Source organism: Nannospalax galili, unplaced genomic scaffold, assembly GCF_000622305.1.
Source record: "Nannospalax galili isolate Female #2095 unplaced genomic scaffold, S.galili_v1.0 scaffold278, whole genome shotgun sequence".
In the NCBI taxonomy this organism is placed as follows: domain Eukaryota; kingdom Metazoa; phylum Chordata; class Mammalia; order Rodentia; family Spalacidae; genus Nannospalax; species Nannospalax galili.
In genome coordinates this window covers 11,378,104-11,391,884 of record NW_008347536.1, presented here as the reverse complement: position 1 = coordinate 11,391,884, position 13,781 = coordinate 11,378,104, and the positions used below count along the sequence as shown (strand labels likewise).

The following is a 13,781-nucleotide window of genomic DNA, read 5'->3' as shown; positions in this document are numbered from 1 at the left end:
TAATTCCAGCATTGTGGCAAGGGGATCTCTGTGAGTTCAAGGCCAGTCTGGTCTACATAGTGAGTCCAGGACAGCTGGGGCTACAGGGAGACCCTGTCTCAAAAAGACCAAAAAAAAAAGAAAAGAAAAGAAAAGAAAAGAAAAGAAAAGAAAAAAAGAAACTCTCATGACTAACATAAGCCAAGTTAAGAATTGTTTTAATTTAGCTGCTTGATGGCTAATATATTCACACAGTTAAATACCATCACACATGTATGTGTGTGAGGGTGGCATGCCTGTAGTCTCAGGGGCTGAAGTGGGAGGACTGCTTCAGCTTAGGAGTTCAAGTTCAGTTTAGGCAACAAAGGGAGGAGAAAAGGGGAGGGGAGGAAGGGAGGGGAGAGGAAGGAGGGAGGGAGGGAAGGAAGGAAGGAGGGAAGAAGGGAAGGAGGGAGGGAAAGTATATAACACCTCTCTTGCACCTTGATTTACAGCCACCCGACTCTTCTCTTATTCACTGTCACTAGTTTCTGTGTACCCTTTCAGATTACATATAAATATGCAAATATTTATAATAGGTATTTTAGTAAATGTCAGTGCACACATCACATATACTCTCTTATTTTTTTTCAATAATATGCCCTACAGATGTTTCTATATGCATATGAGGAATTCCTATTTTTTTCTTTTTAGATTTATTTTTATTTTATATGAGTGCTTTGCTTGAACAATATGTGCACCATGTGCATACCTAGTGCCCTCAGAGGCTAGAAGGGGATGTCAGAGCTCTTGGTCCTGGAGTTACAGATAGTTGCAACCTTCCATGTGGGTGCTGGGAATTGAAACTGGTCCTCTGTAAGAGCCTCAGTGTCCACCTCTCCAGCCCCTCTTCTCTTTTCATTTCACTTCTTTTCTTTTTGACATGGTCTCATGTAGCTCAGGCTGGCCTCAAACTTACTAGGACAATCTTGAACTCCAGATTCTCTTGCCTCTACCTCCTGAGTGATGGCTGGGATTACAAGTATGTGCCATGCAGTTTATTTTATTAAATAAAAATAATTTTTTCCTTTTTTTTTCTTTTTTTGTCTTTTTGAGACAGGGTCTCCCTGTAGCCTCCCAGCTGGACTGGAACCCACTATGTAGACCAGGCTGGCCTTGAACTCACAGAGATCTGCCTGCTTCTGCCTCCCAAGTACTGGGACTAAAGGCCTGTGCTACCATGCCTGGTGCTAAATAATAATAATTTAAAAGTAAAGTACTCTGCAGAAGGGAAACTGAAGCTTAGAAAGATGAGTAACTTGCCAATTTTGTCTGATTGAGTTTGCATGGGTCTCGTGCATGCTGTGACCATTGCTATAAGTTCATATGAGCAAGTTCCCAGGAGCCTGGATGACTATTTCCTTATAGTCATGCACCACCCATGGCCCTCACAATCTTTCCACTCCTTCTTCTGCAGGGGTCGCCAAGACTTGGATGGGTGCAGCCAAACACCATCACTCTCTCATTATGCTTCTGGTGGCTTTTATTTTTAAAAAAGATTTATTTTTATTCTATGTATATGTTTTGCCTATATGTACATAAGTATACCACATGTGTGCACTTCCCACAGAAGCTAGCAGAGGGTGTTGGATCCCCTTAACTCCAGTTGGAGTTAAGGATGGTTGCTAGCTACCGTATGAAGAGCAAACAGTGCACCAGTGCTCTTAACCACTGGACCATCTATCTCTCAAGTCCCTCAGTGACTACTCTTAACATTTTAACATGGACATGTGATATAATAAGTCTAACGTAAATCGGTATCTTTCCTTTCAAATTACACAAGCATTGACATACTTCAACTATGAAAATTCTTATTTATTTATTTGTTTATTTGTTTATTTTTGAGACAGGGTCTTCCGGTAGCCACAAAGTGGCCTGGAACTTGCTATGTAGACCAGGCTGATCTCAGTCTCACAAAGATCCACCTGCCTCCGCGTCCCAAATGCTGGGATTAAAGGTGTGCAACACCATACCTGGCTAACTATGAACATTCTTATCTCGTTTTACATGCTACTGCTACCCACTAGTTTAATTCTAAGGAGACAAGTACTTTTGTTATCAATGTGAAGATACATTTTATCATTGTATTGTCACTATTTTATTTGAACTTCCTGGGGATCTAATCACACTATGTGCTATGCTCAATATGGTACCTTGTTTTAGGTGTTATAGGTAATTTAGAAGTGATTTAAAAGTATATGGGTAGATGTGAATAGGTTATATGCAAATACTATGCTATTTTATATAGGGTGTTAGGCATTCAGATTTTAGTATATGTGAGGTTCCTAGAACCAATCTCTAGGATACCAAGGGATGATTGTCTAAGGTATGAACTGTAGTAAGCAGTTACATAATTACTATGCTCACTTACCTTGCTATGATTAATTTATTGGTGACACATTGGTTATCAACTAAGAACTAAACATAAGAGCAACAAAAAATAATTAAAATATAGGTCTTGTCTCAAATCTAGTATAAGAAGCAGACATATATAAACAAAAATTATAATTCAATATAGTATATACAGTGGCAAAGTATGAGCAAGTTCAGAGAAGGTATAGTATCTACTTACATTAAAAAGTTGTTTTTTAGCATATGTTCTAGTCTGTCCTTGATAAGACAAAAGGGAACAAAATTTAAATGTGATTACATTCATTACATGAACTAACATACCTAAAGAGAAGCTATATTTGGCCTTATCCACAAAACTTCTTACCCTGTGGCCAGGAGCTACGAATTTGTGACAGAGCTCCACATCTTCAGAACAATTTGACAGAACCATCACTGTGGCAGCCTTGAAGAGATCCTCCATTACCTAAGGGAAATGAGACAACTTCTGAGCCAGGCTCAAAGACTGCCCTCCTGGTTCCAGAAACTAAAAACCCATCAAGCTTGTCAATTCCTGAACATAACAACATTAGATTAATACTGGTATCAGAGTACAATGTCAAATGAGCAGCTATCACTGATTGTGTCTCTGAATACCAATGAACTCACTTCATAGGACTGTTGTGACAATGAAATGGAATAAACTATGTTATCAGACTTAGCTCAGTTCTCGGCTTAGAGAAATACACACATTATTTGTTTTTGTAAAGAGTGAGAACATTTTTGTTGATGCTTATTTTTTGAGATGCTGGTGAGCCTGAAACTTGTTCTGTAGACCAGGCTGGCCTCAAACTCACAGAGATCACCCTGCCTCTGCCTCCTGAGTGTTGGGATTAAAGATGTGTGCCACCGTGCCTTGCCAAGAGTAAGAACATTCTGAAGGAAAACTTTAAAAATCTGAGAAGCAGTGAGATTCATCTAAATATAAATGTATACATTTTTGTTTGTTAAAACATGAAACATGAGGGCTGGAGTACTAGTGGTTAAGAGTGCTTCCTGCTCTTCCAGAGGACGAGTTCAGTTCCAAGCACCCATATCACAATCTTGCCTATAACTCTAGCTCCAGGGGTTTTGATGCCCTCTTCTGGTCTCTGTGGGCACTTGTACACGTGACATACATTAACACAGACATGCACATATATAAATACAATTCTTTTAAAACCATAAAATATGAATTAAATATAATAATTTGTTCTACCAAGAATGTCCCTGGAAGACTCATACTCAGATTCTTTTCCTGAGAAGAAAATAGTAATTTAAATGGAAAACTTTTCTGAAATGTTACAACTAAAATTTCTGTGGGGATGAGGGCACAGTGATAGAATACAGGCTCAGCATCCACTCAGAGATCTGCCTGCTTTTGCCTCCCAAGTGCTGGGATTAGGCTTGTACCACCACAAATAGTTGAGAATGTAGGTCTCTAAGGCACTTCAGTGTACATATAAAGACAACTAGTTTGTGGGATGAAAGAATGAGTTAGAATCCAAAAATGAGACAGGAGTAAAGATAAAATTGAAGAGACAAAGTAAAACTAAACCAGAACTAAGGATTTTGTATTCAAAAGAGAGAAGGTACTTAACTAGTTATGTAATATTAATAGAAATAAGACTAGGGATGTGGTTTAGTTGGTAGAGTACTTTTGTAGCAGGCATGAAGTCCTGGGTTTGAGCCCCAGCACAGCATAAAATGGATAGTGTGGCAGCAGTTTACCACCACTTAGGAGGTGGAGGCATGATCAGGAGTTCAAGATCACCTTGAGATACATGAAATCCTGTCTCAAGAAACCTAAATCCTGGGCCAACTTGGGGGCACATACCTTTAATCCCTGCACTTGGGAGGTAGAGGCAGGTGCACCTCTGTGAGATCACTACTACATAGTGAGTTCTAGGCCAGAACACACTCTCTCTCTCTCTCTCTCTCTCTCTCTCTCTCGAGAGTGGAGGAGAGTGGGGACTAACTTCAAAGAGAAACGACTGGGGCTGGGGACCATTTACTGCCAGCCTTTGTCCCTTCCACCCTTCTAGCATGATAAAGACATTACTAAGAAACTGAGTGATTTATGAGCACCATATCCCTCAGTCACCAAACAAAGCTGGCACATACCGGGAGGGAAAAGAGCAGGTAGACTGGATGGTCTTTCTGCACTGTTGAGGGACACAAGATACCTACCCATGAGATTAAGACTTTGACCACTGGGGGTGTTAAATCGGTGTCTTTCATGAGCAATAAATTTCAATTTGGAAATGAAAATCCCGGACTTCCCTAACTCTGACTTTCAGATTATGTTCTGTAAAAATATTTGAAGGCAACAAAACTTAAGGGTATGCTTTAAAAATTACTAAAATAAGCTGTGTGTGGAAGGAACACACCTTTAATCATGGTCCTCAGGAGGTAGAGGAAGGTAGATCTCTGTGAGGCCAGGCCAGCCTGGTCTACATAGTGAGTTCCAGGCCAGCTGGGATTACAGAGAGACCCTGTCACAAAAAGACCAAAAAAGAAAAAAGAAAAAAAAAAAGGTAGTTACAAAGAATATACTTTCTAAAGGAAAAAGCAGGAGATTACTTTTAGAGGAGCATACTTTTTCCTCCTGATTTTAAGAAAAAAAAGTTTATATTCTAATTAATCAAGTCTCTCTGCAGTATGTGTCTTGAGCATCACCAGTAGAGTAACACAAGTAGCAAGTTGCTGACACCAAAACTTAAATAACATTCTTTTTAATATTTTAATTTTATTTATTACTTTTTTTATTTTTATGTATGTGTGTGTATATGAACCACAGTGCTACAGTGCATGTGTGGAGGTCAGGAGGCAGCTTTCAAGAGTTCTCTCTTTCCACTGTGGGTTCTAGGGAATGAACTCAGGTCACCAGGCTTACATGGCAAGTGCTTTTACTCTGAGCTATTCCACTGGCTCTTGAATACCATTCTACTTCAATTTAAGTGCTTAATTACTAGCTTCATGAAGGTAAGGCATTAAGACTCACAAAATTAGTCAGAGGTCTTCTTGTGTAATTATGCAGAAAACTATTAAACCTGAGGCACTTTTTTTTGTTTGTTTGTTTTTTGAGACAGGGTCTCCCTGTAACCCCAAGCTGGCCTGGAGCTTGCTGCTTAGACCAGGCCGGCCTGGATCTCACAGAGATCTGCCTGACTCTACTCCTGAGTCCTGGGATCATAGGGGTGTGCAGTTATGCCCTGCTGAAGATACTCTTAAGAATGAGAGTATTTTGATTCTTTAACATAAAAGTATAAAACTTGGATATGACAATGGGATGCCACTTGATATTGTTATTTGTACATACTACATAACATTTGTATTTGGTTAAACATATCTATTACCTCAATCATCTATATTTTCTTCATGGTGAAATCATTCGATATGCTTCTAATCATGAGTGTGTGTGTGTGTGTGTGTGGTGTATGTACACATATGTGCATGTGTGTGGAGGACAGAGGTCAGCATCATGTGCCTCCCTCAATCACGGTCTATTTTATTATCAGTATTTTAAGATTTACTTTATTTTTATTTATGTGTATATCTATGTCTGTATGCCACATGTATGAAGGTACACAAGGAGACCAGAAGAGGGCTTTGGATCCCTTGGAGCTGGAGTTACAGGCAGTTGTGAGCCACCCAGTGTGGGTGTACTTGAACTTGGGTCCAGAAGTACAGTACATGCTCTCAACCACTGAAGTATCTCTCCAGCCTCCTGCACATTTTTTTGTCCTTTTTTTGGAAATATTTTATTTTTTGAGACACGGTCGCACTGTAGACCAGGCTGGCTTTAAACTCAGAGATCCACATGTCTCTGGCCCAAGTGCTGGGATTAAAGGTGTACACCATCATGCTTGGTCAACCCTCTACTTTATTTTTATTATATTTTTAACTTTTTTTTTTTTGTCTTTTTAAGACAGGGTCTCCTTGTAGCCCCAGCTGTCCTGTAACTCACTATGTAGATCAGGGTGGCCTCGAGCTCATAAAGATCCACCTGCCTCTGCCTCCTGAGTGCTGGGATCAAAGGCGTGTGCCACCATACCCGGCTATATTTTAACATTTTTAATTGAATTTCTGCAATTTTCATACAATATAATTTGATAGTATTTAGATCCCCTCCCCTATCCATACCTCCCTTTACTGAGCCCCCCCAATTTAATGTACTCTATTATAAGTATAATATGGTCTATAGAGTTTAGTTTGTATCCCTAAATGTCCTTCAGTGTGTGCCCATCTACTGGAGTGTGGTTAATCTACCAAGAGTTCCATCCTTGAAAGAGACTGTCTCTCCCTCCCTTTGCCAGCAGCCATCAGTTGCCAAAAATTCCTTAGGTTGGTTGGGGTTTCTTATCCACTTCCCCATGTCTAGCTGGTATTTTCTCATTTGAGGCTGCATAGGACTTGTGTATGCTGTCACCATTGCTGTGAGTTTATAGGAGTAACTGATGGAACTGTCTGGAAAACTTTCCTTGTGGTCATCCACCATCTCTGGCTCTTATGATCTTTCTGCCTCCTCTTCCGAAATGATCCCTGAGCCTTGGGAGCAGAAGTCTGATATAGGCATCCTATTCAGGTATGAGCACTCTTCAACCTCTTGTTCTCTGCACATTGCCCAGTGTTGTGGGTTTCTGTTAATCATCATCTGCTGGATAAGGAAATCTCTGCCTTCACTTTATTTCTGAGACAAGGTCTCTCACTGAACCTGGAGCTCCCCAATTCGTCAAGTCTAGATGGCCAGTAAGCCCTAAAGATCTTGTCTGTCTTCCTAGTTCTAGGATCAGGGCCACGAGTAGGATTTTCATATGTGTGTTGGGACTCAAACTCAGATCATCATGCTTGCATAGCAAGTACTTTACCGACTGAGCCACTTCTCCTGCCCATCGTCTAGTTTCTTTGAGATATGCATCCTACTATGTATTACCATACCAGAACTTCTTCCTCCTAAATAAGATTTTTTATAACAGCATTCTTGAAATGGAATATTTTTGAAAATGGAGAACAGAACAGAGGTTGTTGGAGGGTTAGAGAACAGAATTGGCAGGAGAGGATTAGGTGTCTATAAAATGGCCACATGAGGGATACTTGTGGGGATGGAGATGTTTTGTGTACTGATTTTGCCAATGTCAACATTGGCATATGGATACTGTACTACTATTTGCCAGGTTTCATCACTGGTAGAAAACTGAGTAAAGAGAGCCTACAATGTCTCTACATTATTCCTTAAAGTACACGTGAACCTAGAACTACATTTATAAAAAAGTTTAAGATATAAGGAAAAGTCAATGAACGAAAGTTATAATCATTTCAGTATGGCCCTGAGACAATTGAACATCCATATACAAAAAAAAAATTCAACCTTATTTTATGCAGAAGCAAAGTTAAACTGGATCATAAACCTAGAACAGTAAAACTTGCTGAAGAAAACAGGAGAATATTGTTTTAACTCTGGGCTTGGCAAAATACTCTTAAATATAACAATAAAATGTATAAAAGAGAAAATTGGCAATTTTTGTTTTGTTTTTTTGAGGCAGTGTCTCACTAGCTCAGGCTGGTCTCGAACTCATGAGCACTGTATGCATGTGGTATATTTACATACATGCATGCAAAACACTCATACACATAATAAAAATAGGTTTAAAACAAACTAAACCCTTTTTCTCAGTGTATGATATTGTTAAGAGATTAAAAAGACAAGCTGCCAAAATTTGGAGAAACTTCTGCAAATCGTGTATCTGAAAAAGGACTTTTTTTGAAATAAAGTTCAGAGCTCAACAACAAGAAACCAAGTACTCAAACACTTCAAAGACTAGAAGCTGATGGCTAATAGGCAGATGAAAAGATGTTGAACACTAATATATAATAGGGAAATACAAAATAAAACCACAAGACACATGGCCAACAGAAGTCAGTCTCTCTCTCTCTCTCTCTCTCTCTCTCGCTCTCTCTCTCACACACACACACACACACACACACACACACGCCCTCTGAAAGACTCATATACACAGCACATCCTTGACAACACTAAGTACTGATGAGGAAGTCGAGAAAGCAAAACCCTAAAGAATATTTATTTATTTTTATATGTATGAATGTTTTGCTTGCATGTACTTAGGTGTACCACATGTATAAATGCCAACAGAGGACAGAAGGGGGCATTGGATCCCCTGGAACTGGAGTTATGGTGGTTGTTAGCCACCATGTGGGTGCTGGGAACTGAACCCAAGTCTTCAATAAGAGCAGCCAGTACTCTTAACTGCTGAGTCATCTCTCCTGCCTGAAAAGGTAAAACTTTTGCATATTCCTTATAGCAATGTAAAACAGAACAGTCACTTTGTAAAGCAGACAGGTTTCCCATAAAAATTAAACACCAAACTCTGATCTCACAACCTCACTTCTAGGACCTCCCTCACTCAAAAGAGATGAAAATTATTTTGATATGAAACTTGCACATTAAGTTTTATAGCTACTTTGTTTATTGCTTCAACTAAATCAAATGTTCTCCAACTGCTGAATGTTAAAGAACGGAGGTGCATGCTTTTGTACCAGGAACATCATCTGCAGAGAAAAGGAGCAAACAACTCTCAGAACATGGGAGCATCTCACATCAGCACACTAAGTAGTAGAAGGACAGAGTGAAAAATGTGGATACTCCATTATTCCATATACAGGACAGTCTGGAAAGGGCAAATTACTTAGAGCAGATCAGTGGTTGACAGGAGGAGAGGAGTTAGGATGTGTTCTGGACAGTTTCTGTTGTCAACTTGACACATAGGAAGAGGGAACCTCAATTGGGGTATTTCTTCTATCAGACTGGCCGATGAGCATGTTTGAGAGGCATTTTCTTGATTGCTGAGTGACATGGGAGGGCCTAGTCCACTGTGGGTGGTGCTACCTCTGGGCAGGTGGTCCTGAATTGTATAAGAAAGCAGGCTGAGCACAGGCCAGGGGAGCAGGCTAGTAAGCAGCATCCTCCATGGACTGTGCTTCAGTTCTTGTCTCCAGGTTCCCGGCTTAGGTTGATGAGAAGACTATGGATTGTAAGCCAAAAAAACCCTTTCTTCCCCAAGCTGCTTTTGGTCAGAGTATTTTATCACAGCGATAGAAAGCAAACTAAGACAGGATACAAAGTGGCAGTAAAATGGGGTAGTTCTGCAATGCCAAAATTGTTCTGTTATCTTGACTGCAGTTCTAGTTACGGGTGTATACATTCCTTAAAACGTAGAATTTTTATGCATGTAAAATTTAAAAATAAGTTTAAAAGAATATGAAGCTAATAAAACAGGCACCAATAAGACCTATCCCAGGAAGCCACTGTGTTCTTCTTGGAGACTGTTCCTGTAGCTGCCTCCGCTCCCAAGTCCACCTCACCTGAAGCCACTGGACACATACCTGCCCATCTCTCTGGGCTTGACTGACCTTGTTTATTACAGACTTATTTTGGATATATCTGCAATAATACCAGTATAGGGAGCTTTGGGAAATAATGCTCTGGATAATATGGCTCTGTGCTGTCCACATTATTCCTGGATATTTATCACCAACGCTTAAAAATCTAACCTAACCTCTGCTTCCCTGGGCCTGCACCACCCACCTCAGGCCTCTCTCCTACCCGCAGGCCTCTCTCGGGGTCAACTATGTTCCACGGGACTATGAGCATCTCAGAAAATGTCCTGTAACTGTGGTGAGTCACCTGTCCTCTTGATCAAGGAGGCCGTGAAGACTCCACCAGATGGACCTGAACCGGTGTCCAGTCTGTAAAAAGGAGGGTCAACACAGAGGAAACATTTTTTTCATGCTTCCAAGCAAAGCCAGCCATGGTCAAGCAGGACCTTTGATTTATCTTCACATAAATGGAACTGGTAAAAGAAAGGAGCCAGGGACTCCTCCCAAGCCCATGTTACCCCTGAGGAACAGATCCTCAATCAACCTTAAGAGTAAAAATAAATTAGTTTATCTGGGCCAATTGTAGTGTCTTAAACACCCAAAAGGAAAGTATAACCAAAGATTAATGGGGTCAATATAATTTTTGAAGACTCCATATGTATAGCTAAAGGCTACATAACAAGAAATAATCCCAGACAGGAGATATCTTCCTTTGAGTTATTAGCCAGGGTAGCTCAAAAGACTCCCAGACAGTAATCCAGCATCGAACTGGGAAAATAAACAACAGACCCCAATCTTATCTAAAGGAATATTGACAACTGATTGCTGCTAAATGAGGAACAGCTGATCTTCCTAAAACAAGGCTCTCTAGATAAGCTGACTATATTCAGTAGACAGACAAGCACTGGAGAATGGCTGGGGACGCCAACAACACAGTGGACAGTAACAGGGATGACAGAGTATATGGGCTCCAGTGTGTGCAAGGGGGGAGGCTATGGGAGGGTGCCATTTGGGAAGTGTGTATATAGATGAATAAGATTGTGTGGGATGTTCTGTATGATATACACACAAAAAAATCAAATTTTAAAAAGAGACATATATGAGGAAGCATAAAAATTTACTTCATGTTAATTAGTAGAGGTGATAAACATTACCACTGAAATCTACCTGATGACTTTATATCTATATTCAGGTTCCAAGGATCCGAGTGTAACCGACTGTGACTAGTAATAATTGTTAGGGTTCCAAATAGCAGCAGTTTCCCCCCTCCCCAACAGGGACCTCACCTTGACCTTTGGAGTCAAGGGAAACAAACTCTGCTGAGAAGCAGCCTGCCTCTCCTCTGATCTCCAAAGATAAGATAAGCAGATTCTACCTGTTAACCAGAGATTTTAGAAGCTGTTTATCACAACAAGCTTTTCTCTTATATTGAGAGAAAAAGTAAACACTTCCAGACCCTAATCCCACCTGGCAGACTGAACGGAGCCAGGCTTTTCCTGCTTCCCCCTCTCTGATTTCTCCCCCGAACATTCCCCCCTTCCACACCCTAAAGCCCCCATATATAAAGTCCCAGCTCACAACCCGTGGGCGGACATCTTCCCTTTCCCCTTCCCCTTCCCCTTCCCTTCCATCTTTCCCTTCGCTGACATCTTTCCCTTCCCCGCAGGAAAGGTGCCCTGTGCGAAATAAATCTGTATCCCACTGAGAATTCCATCTGTGCCTCGGTGCCTCCTCCATCGGCACCACCCGCTCGCTCCCGCCCGCTCTCTACCTATCAGATGGTGCCGTGACTTGGATCTTACTTGAAGGGACCTCGCACGTAAAACTTTCAGACTCGCTTGTCGTTACTGGCTTCTGCGAACACCACTGACTCGGCATTAAGGTACACTTCCACCCTCTCTCTCTCTCCCCTCTCCCATTCCTTTCAGCTCTCTCTCCCTCTCTCTCTCCCCTTTCCCCTTCACTACTCTCCGCCAGTTCTCTTTTCATCTCCTTTCTAATCGAATTCGGTCACTCCTGGACCTCACTCACGGCCACTGAACAGCACTGGTTTCTGCGACCGTTGAACTGCCTGGCACAGTTACTGTGTCTGTCCACGCCCACCTGGGAGTCAGACCTGTCTCCCCGTCGCACTCAAATCCTTTTCCCTACCTCAGCTCCCTTCCCTTCCTTGCTCCTGCCATCTTTTGCCTTCCCCTAACATCTTCTCTCTCTCTTTTGCCTTCCCCTAACATCTTCTCTCTCTCTCTCTCTCTCTCTCTCTCTCTCTCTCTCTCTCTCCCCCCTCTCTCCTCTCCCTCCGCTCACTGGCTACTCTGAGCTTCATCTAGGCCTCTCCATTCTTCTCCACTCCCGGTCCATCTCGGCCTCTGGGCCCACTCTCCTACTGGCTGGTCACGCACCACATTGCAGAACCTCTCCTAACTCGTTTTTGCTCACTCGAAATCACACTGGTGTGTGGGAGGTTCCACCCTGCGTTTGACTACAGGATGCTGTGGTCACTGGCGGGGACATGCACAACTCGTATTTCCCCTCCCCAGTGATTGCAGGACACTGCCCTGGGGTTTGGGAATTTCTCGTTTTTACGTGACCTAAGCCACACCTTTCTCTTCCTGCTCTCTCTCACTCCTCTCTCTCTTGCTTTCCCTCTCTCTCTCCTCTCCTTCCATTCACTGGCTACTCTGAGCTTCATCTAGGCCTCTCCATTCTTCTCCATTCCCGGCCCATCTCGGCCTCCAGGCCCACTACCTTCTACTTTGGCTCCTACTGGCTGGTCACGCACCACATTGCTGAACCTCTCCCAACTCGTTTTTGCTTGCTCAAAATCACACCGGTGTGTGGGAGGTTCTGCCCTGCCTTTGACTACAGGATGCTGTGGTCACTGGCAGGGACACGCACAACTCGTATCCCCCCCTCCCAGTGATTGCAGGACGCTGCCCTGGGGTTTGGGATGTCAACTCGAATCAGCAATACAAAAAAAAGGATGCTTTTCTTTTGTTGCCTGATTCTTCTCGGTTCTCGCTTTTACGTGACCTAAGCCAAACCTTTCTCTTCCTGCTCTCTCTCTCTCTCTCTCTCTCTCTCTCTCTCAACTCCAACTCTGTCCCCTCAGGGCAAAAAGATTCTCTTTGTTCCCCTACCCACCAGCTGAGGTCTTTAATTCTTCTTTCACTTTCTGCCTAATCCGTTGCTATGGGAACCAAACACTCAAAACCTCAGGGTCTCACGCCTGTGCCCTGTCTTCTTAAATCTTTAAAAAAGCTAGGATTATCTCACACTATCAGATCAAAACACCTAAAATTCTTGTGCACCATTTCCTGGCCTCAGTACAAACTAGATAATAACTCTGTTTGGCCAAACACTGGAACCTTAAACCTCAATATTTTAAAAGATTTAGAAAACTTCTGCCAGCGTAATGGCAAGTGGTCTGAACTACCCTACATCCACGCCTTTCTTGACCTCCATGCTAATCCCTCCCATCACTATACCCTCCCTTGCCTTCCAGTCCAGGGGCCAGCCCAACTCCCCTCCCTTCTCCGCCTCAAACTCCCTCTCTGCAATCTTCCCCCTCCCTTCCTCAGCATTCTAAATCTGACACTCACTCTCTCAATTCCCCTTTAATCAAGGAAATCCAAAATCTTAAACACCTCATTACCAAATACTCCCTAGTCTCCCCAAGTCTGACTTCTACCTCAAATACCCCATTTACCCCTCCTGTATCTGCTTCTACTTCAATTCCAGACCCTGCCTCAGACACCCCTGCCCCTACATCCTCTCATGGACAGGACACCCCTCCCATCTCTCCCACTTCAGCTTCCTCCCAGGACTCCCCTTCTCCTTCTCTTCTGCCTCCTCCCAACCCCTCTCCCGTGTCAACCCATACCCGTTCCCACACCCAGTCTCAGCCCCCTTCCCATGGCATTTTTCCCCTCAGGGAGGTGGCAGGAGTGGAAGGGATTTTCAAAGTCCATGTGCCTTTCTCTCTTGGAGACCTCTCT

The 13,781-nt window shown here is 42.4% G+C and overlaps 1 protein-coding gene across 1 annotated transcript in view; it reads right to left on the bottom strand.

Moving 5' to 3' along the window:
• Window positions 1–13,781, bottom strand: part of Nars2 (asparaginyl-tRNA synthetase 2, mitochondrial) — a gene marked incomplete in the record, with an annotated part of 159,637 nt that overhangs the window by 30,417 nt on the left and 115,439 nt on the right. The window contains 2 exon segments of the mRNA XM_008844196.3: window positions 2,591–2,628; window positions 2,735–2,833. Of these exon segments, the coding sequence (XP_008842418.1) occupies window positions 2,591–2,628; window positions 2,735–2,833 (137 nt within the window).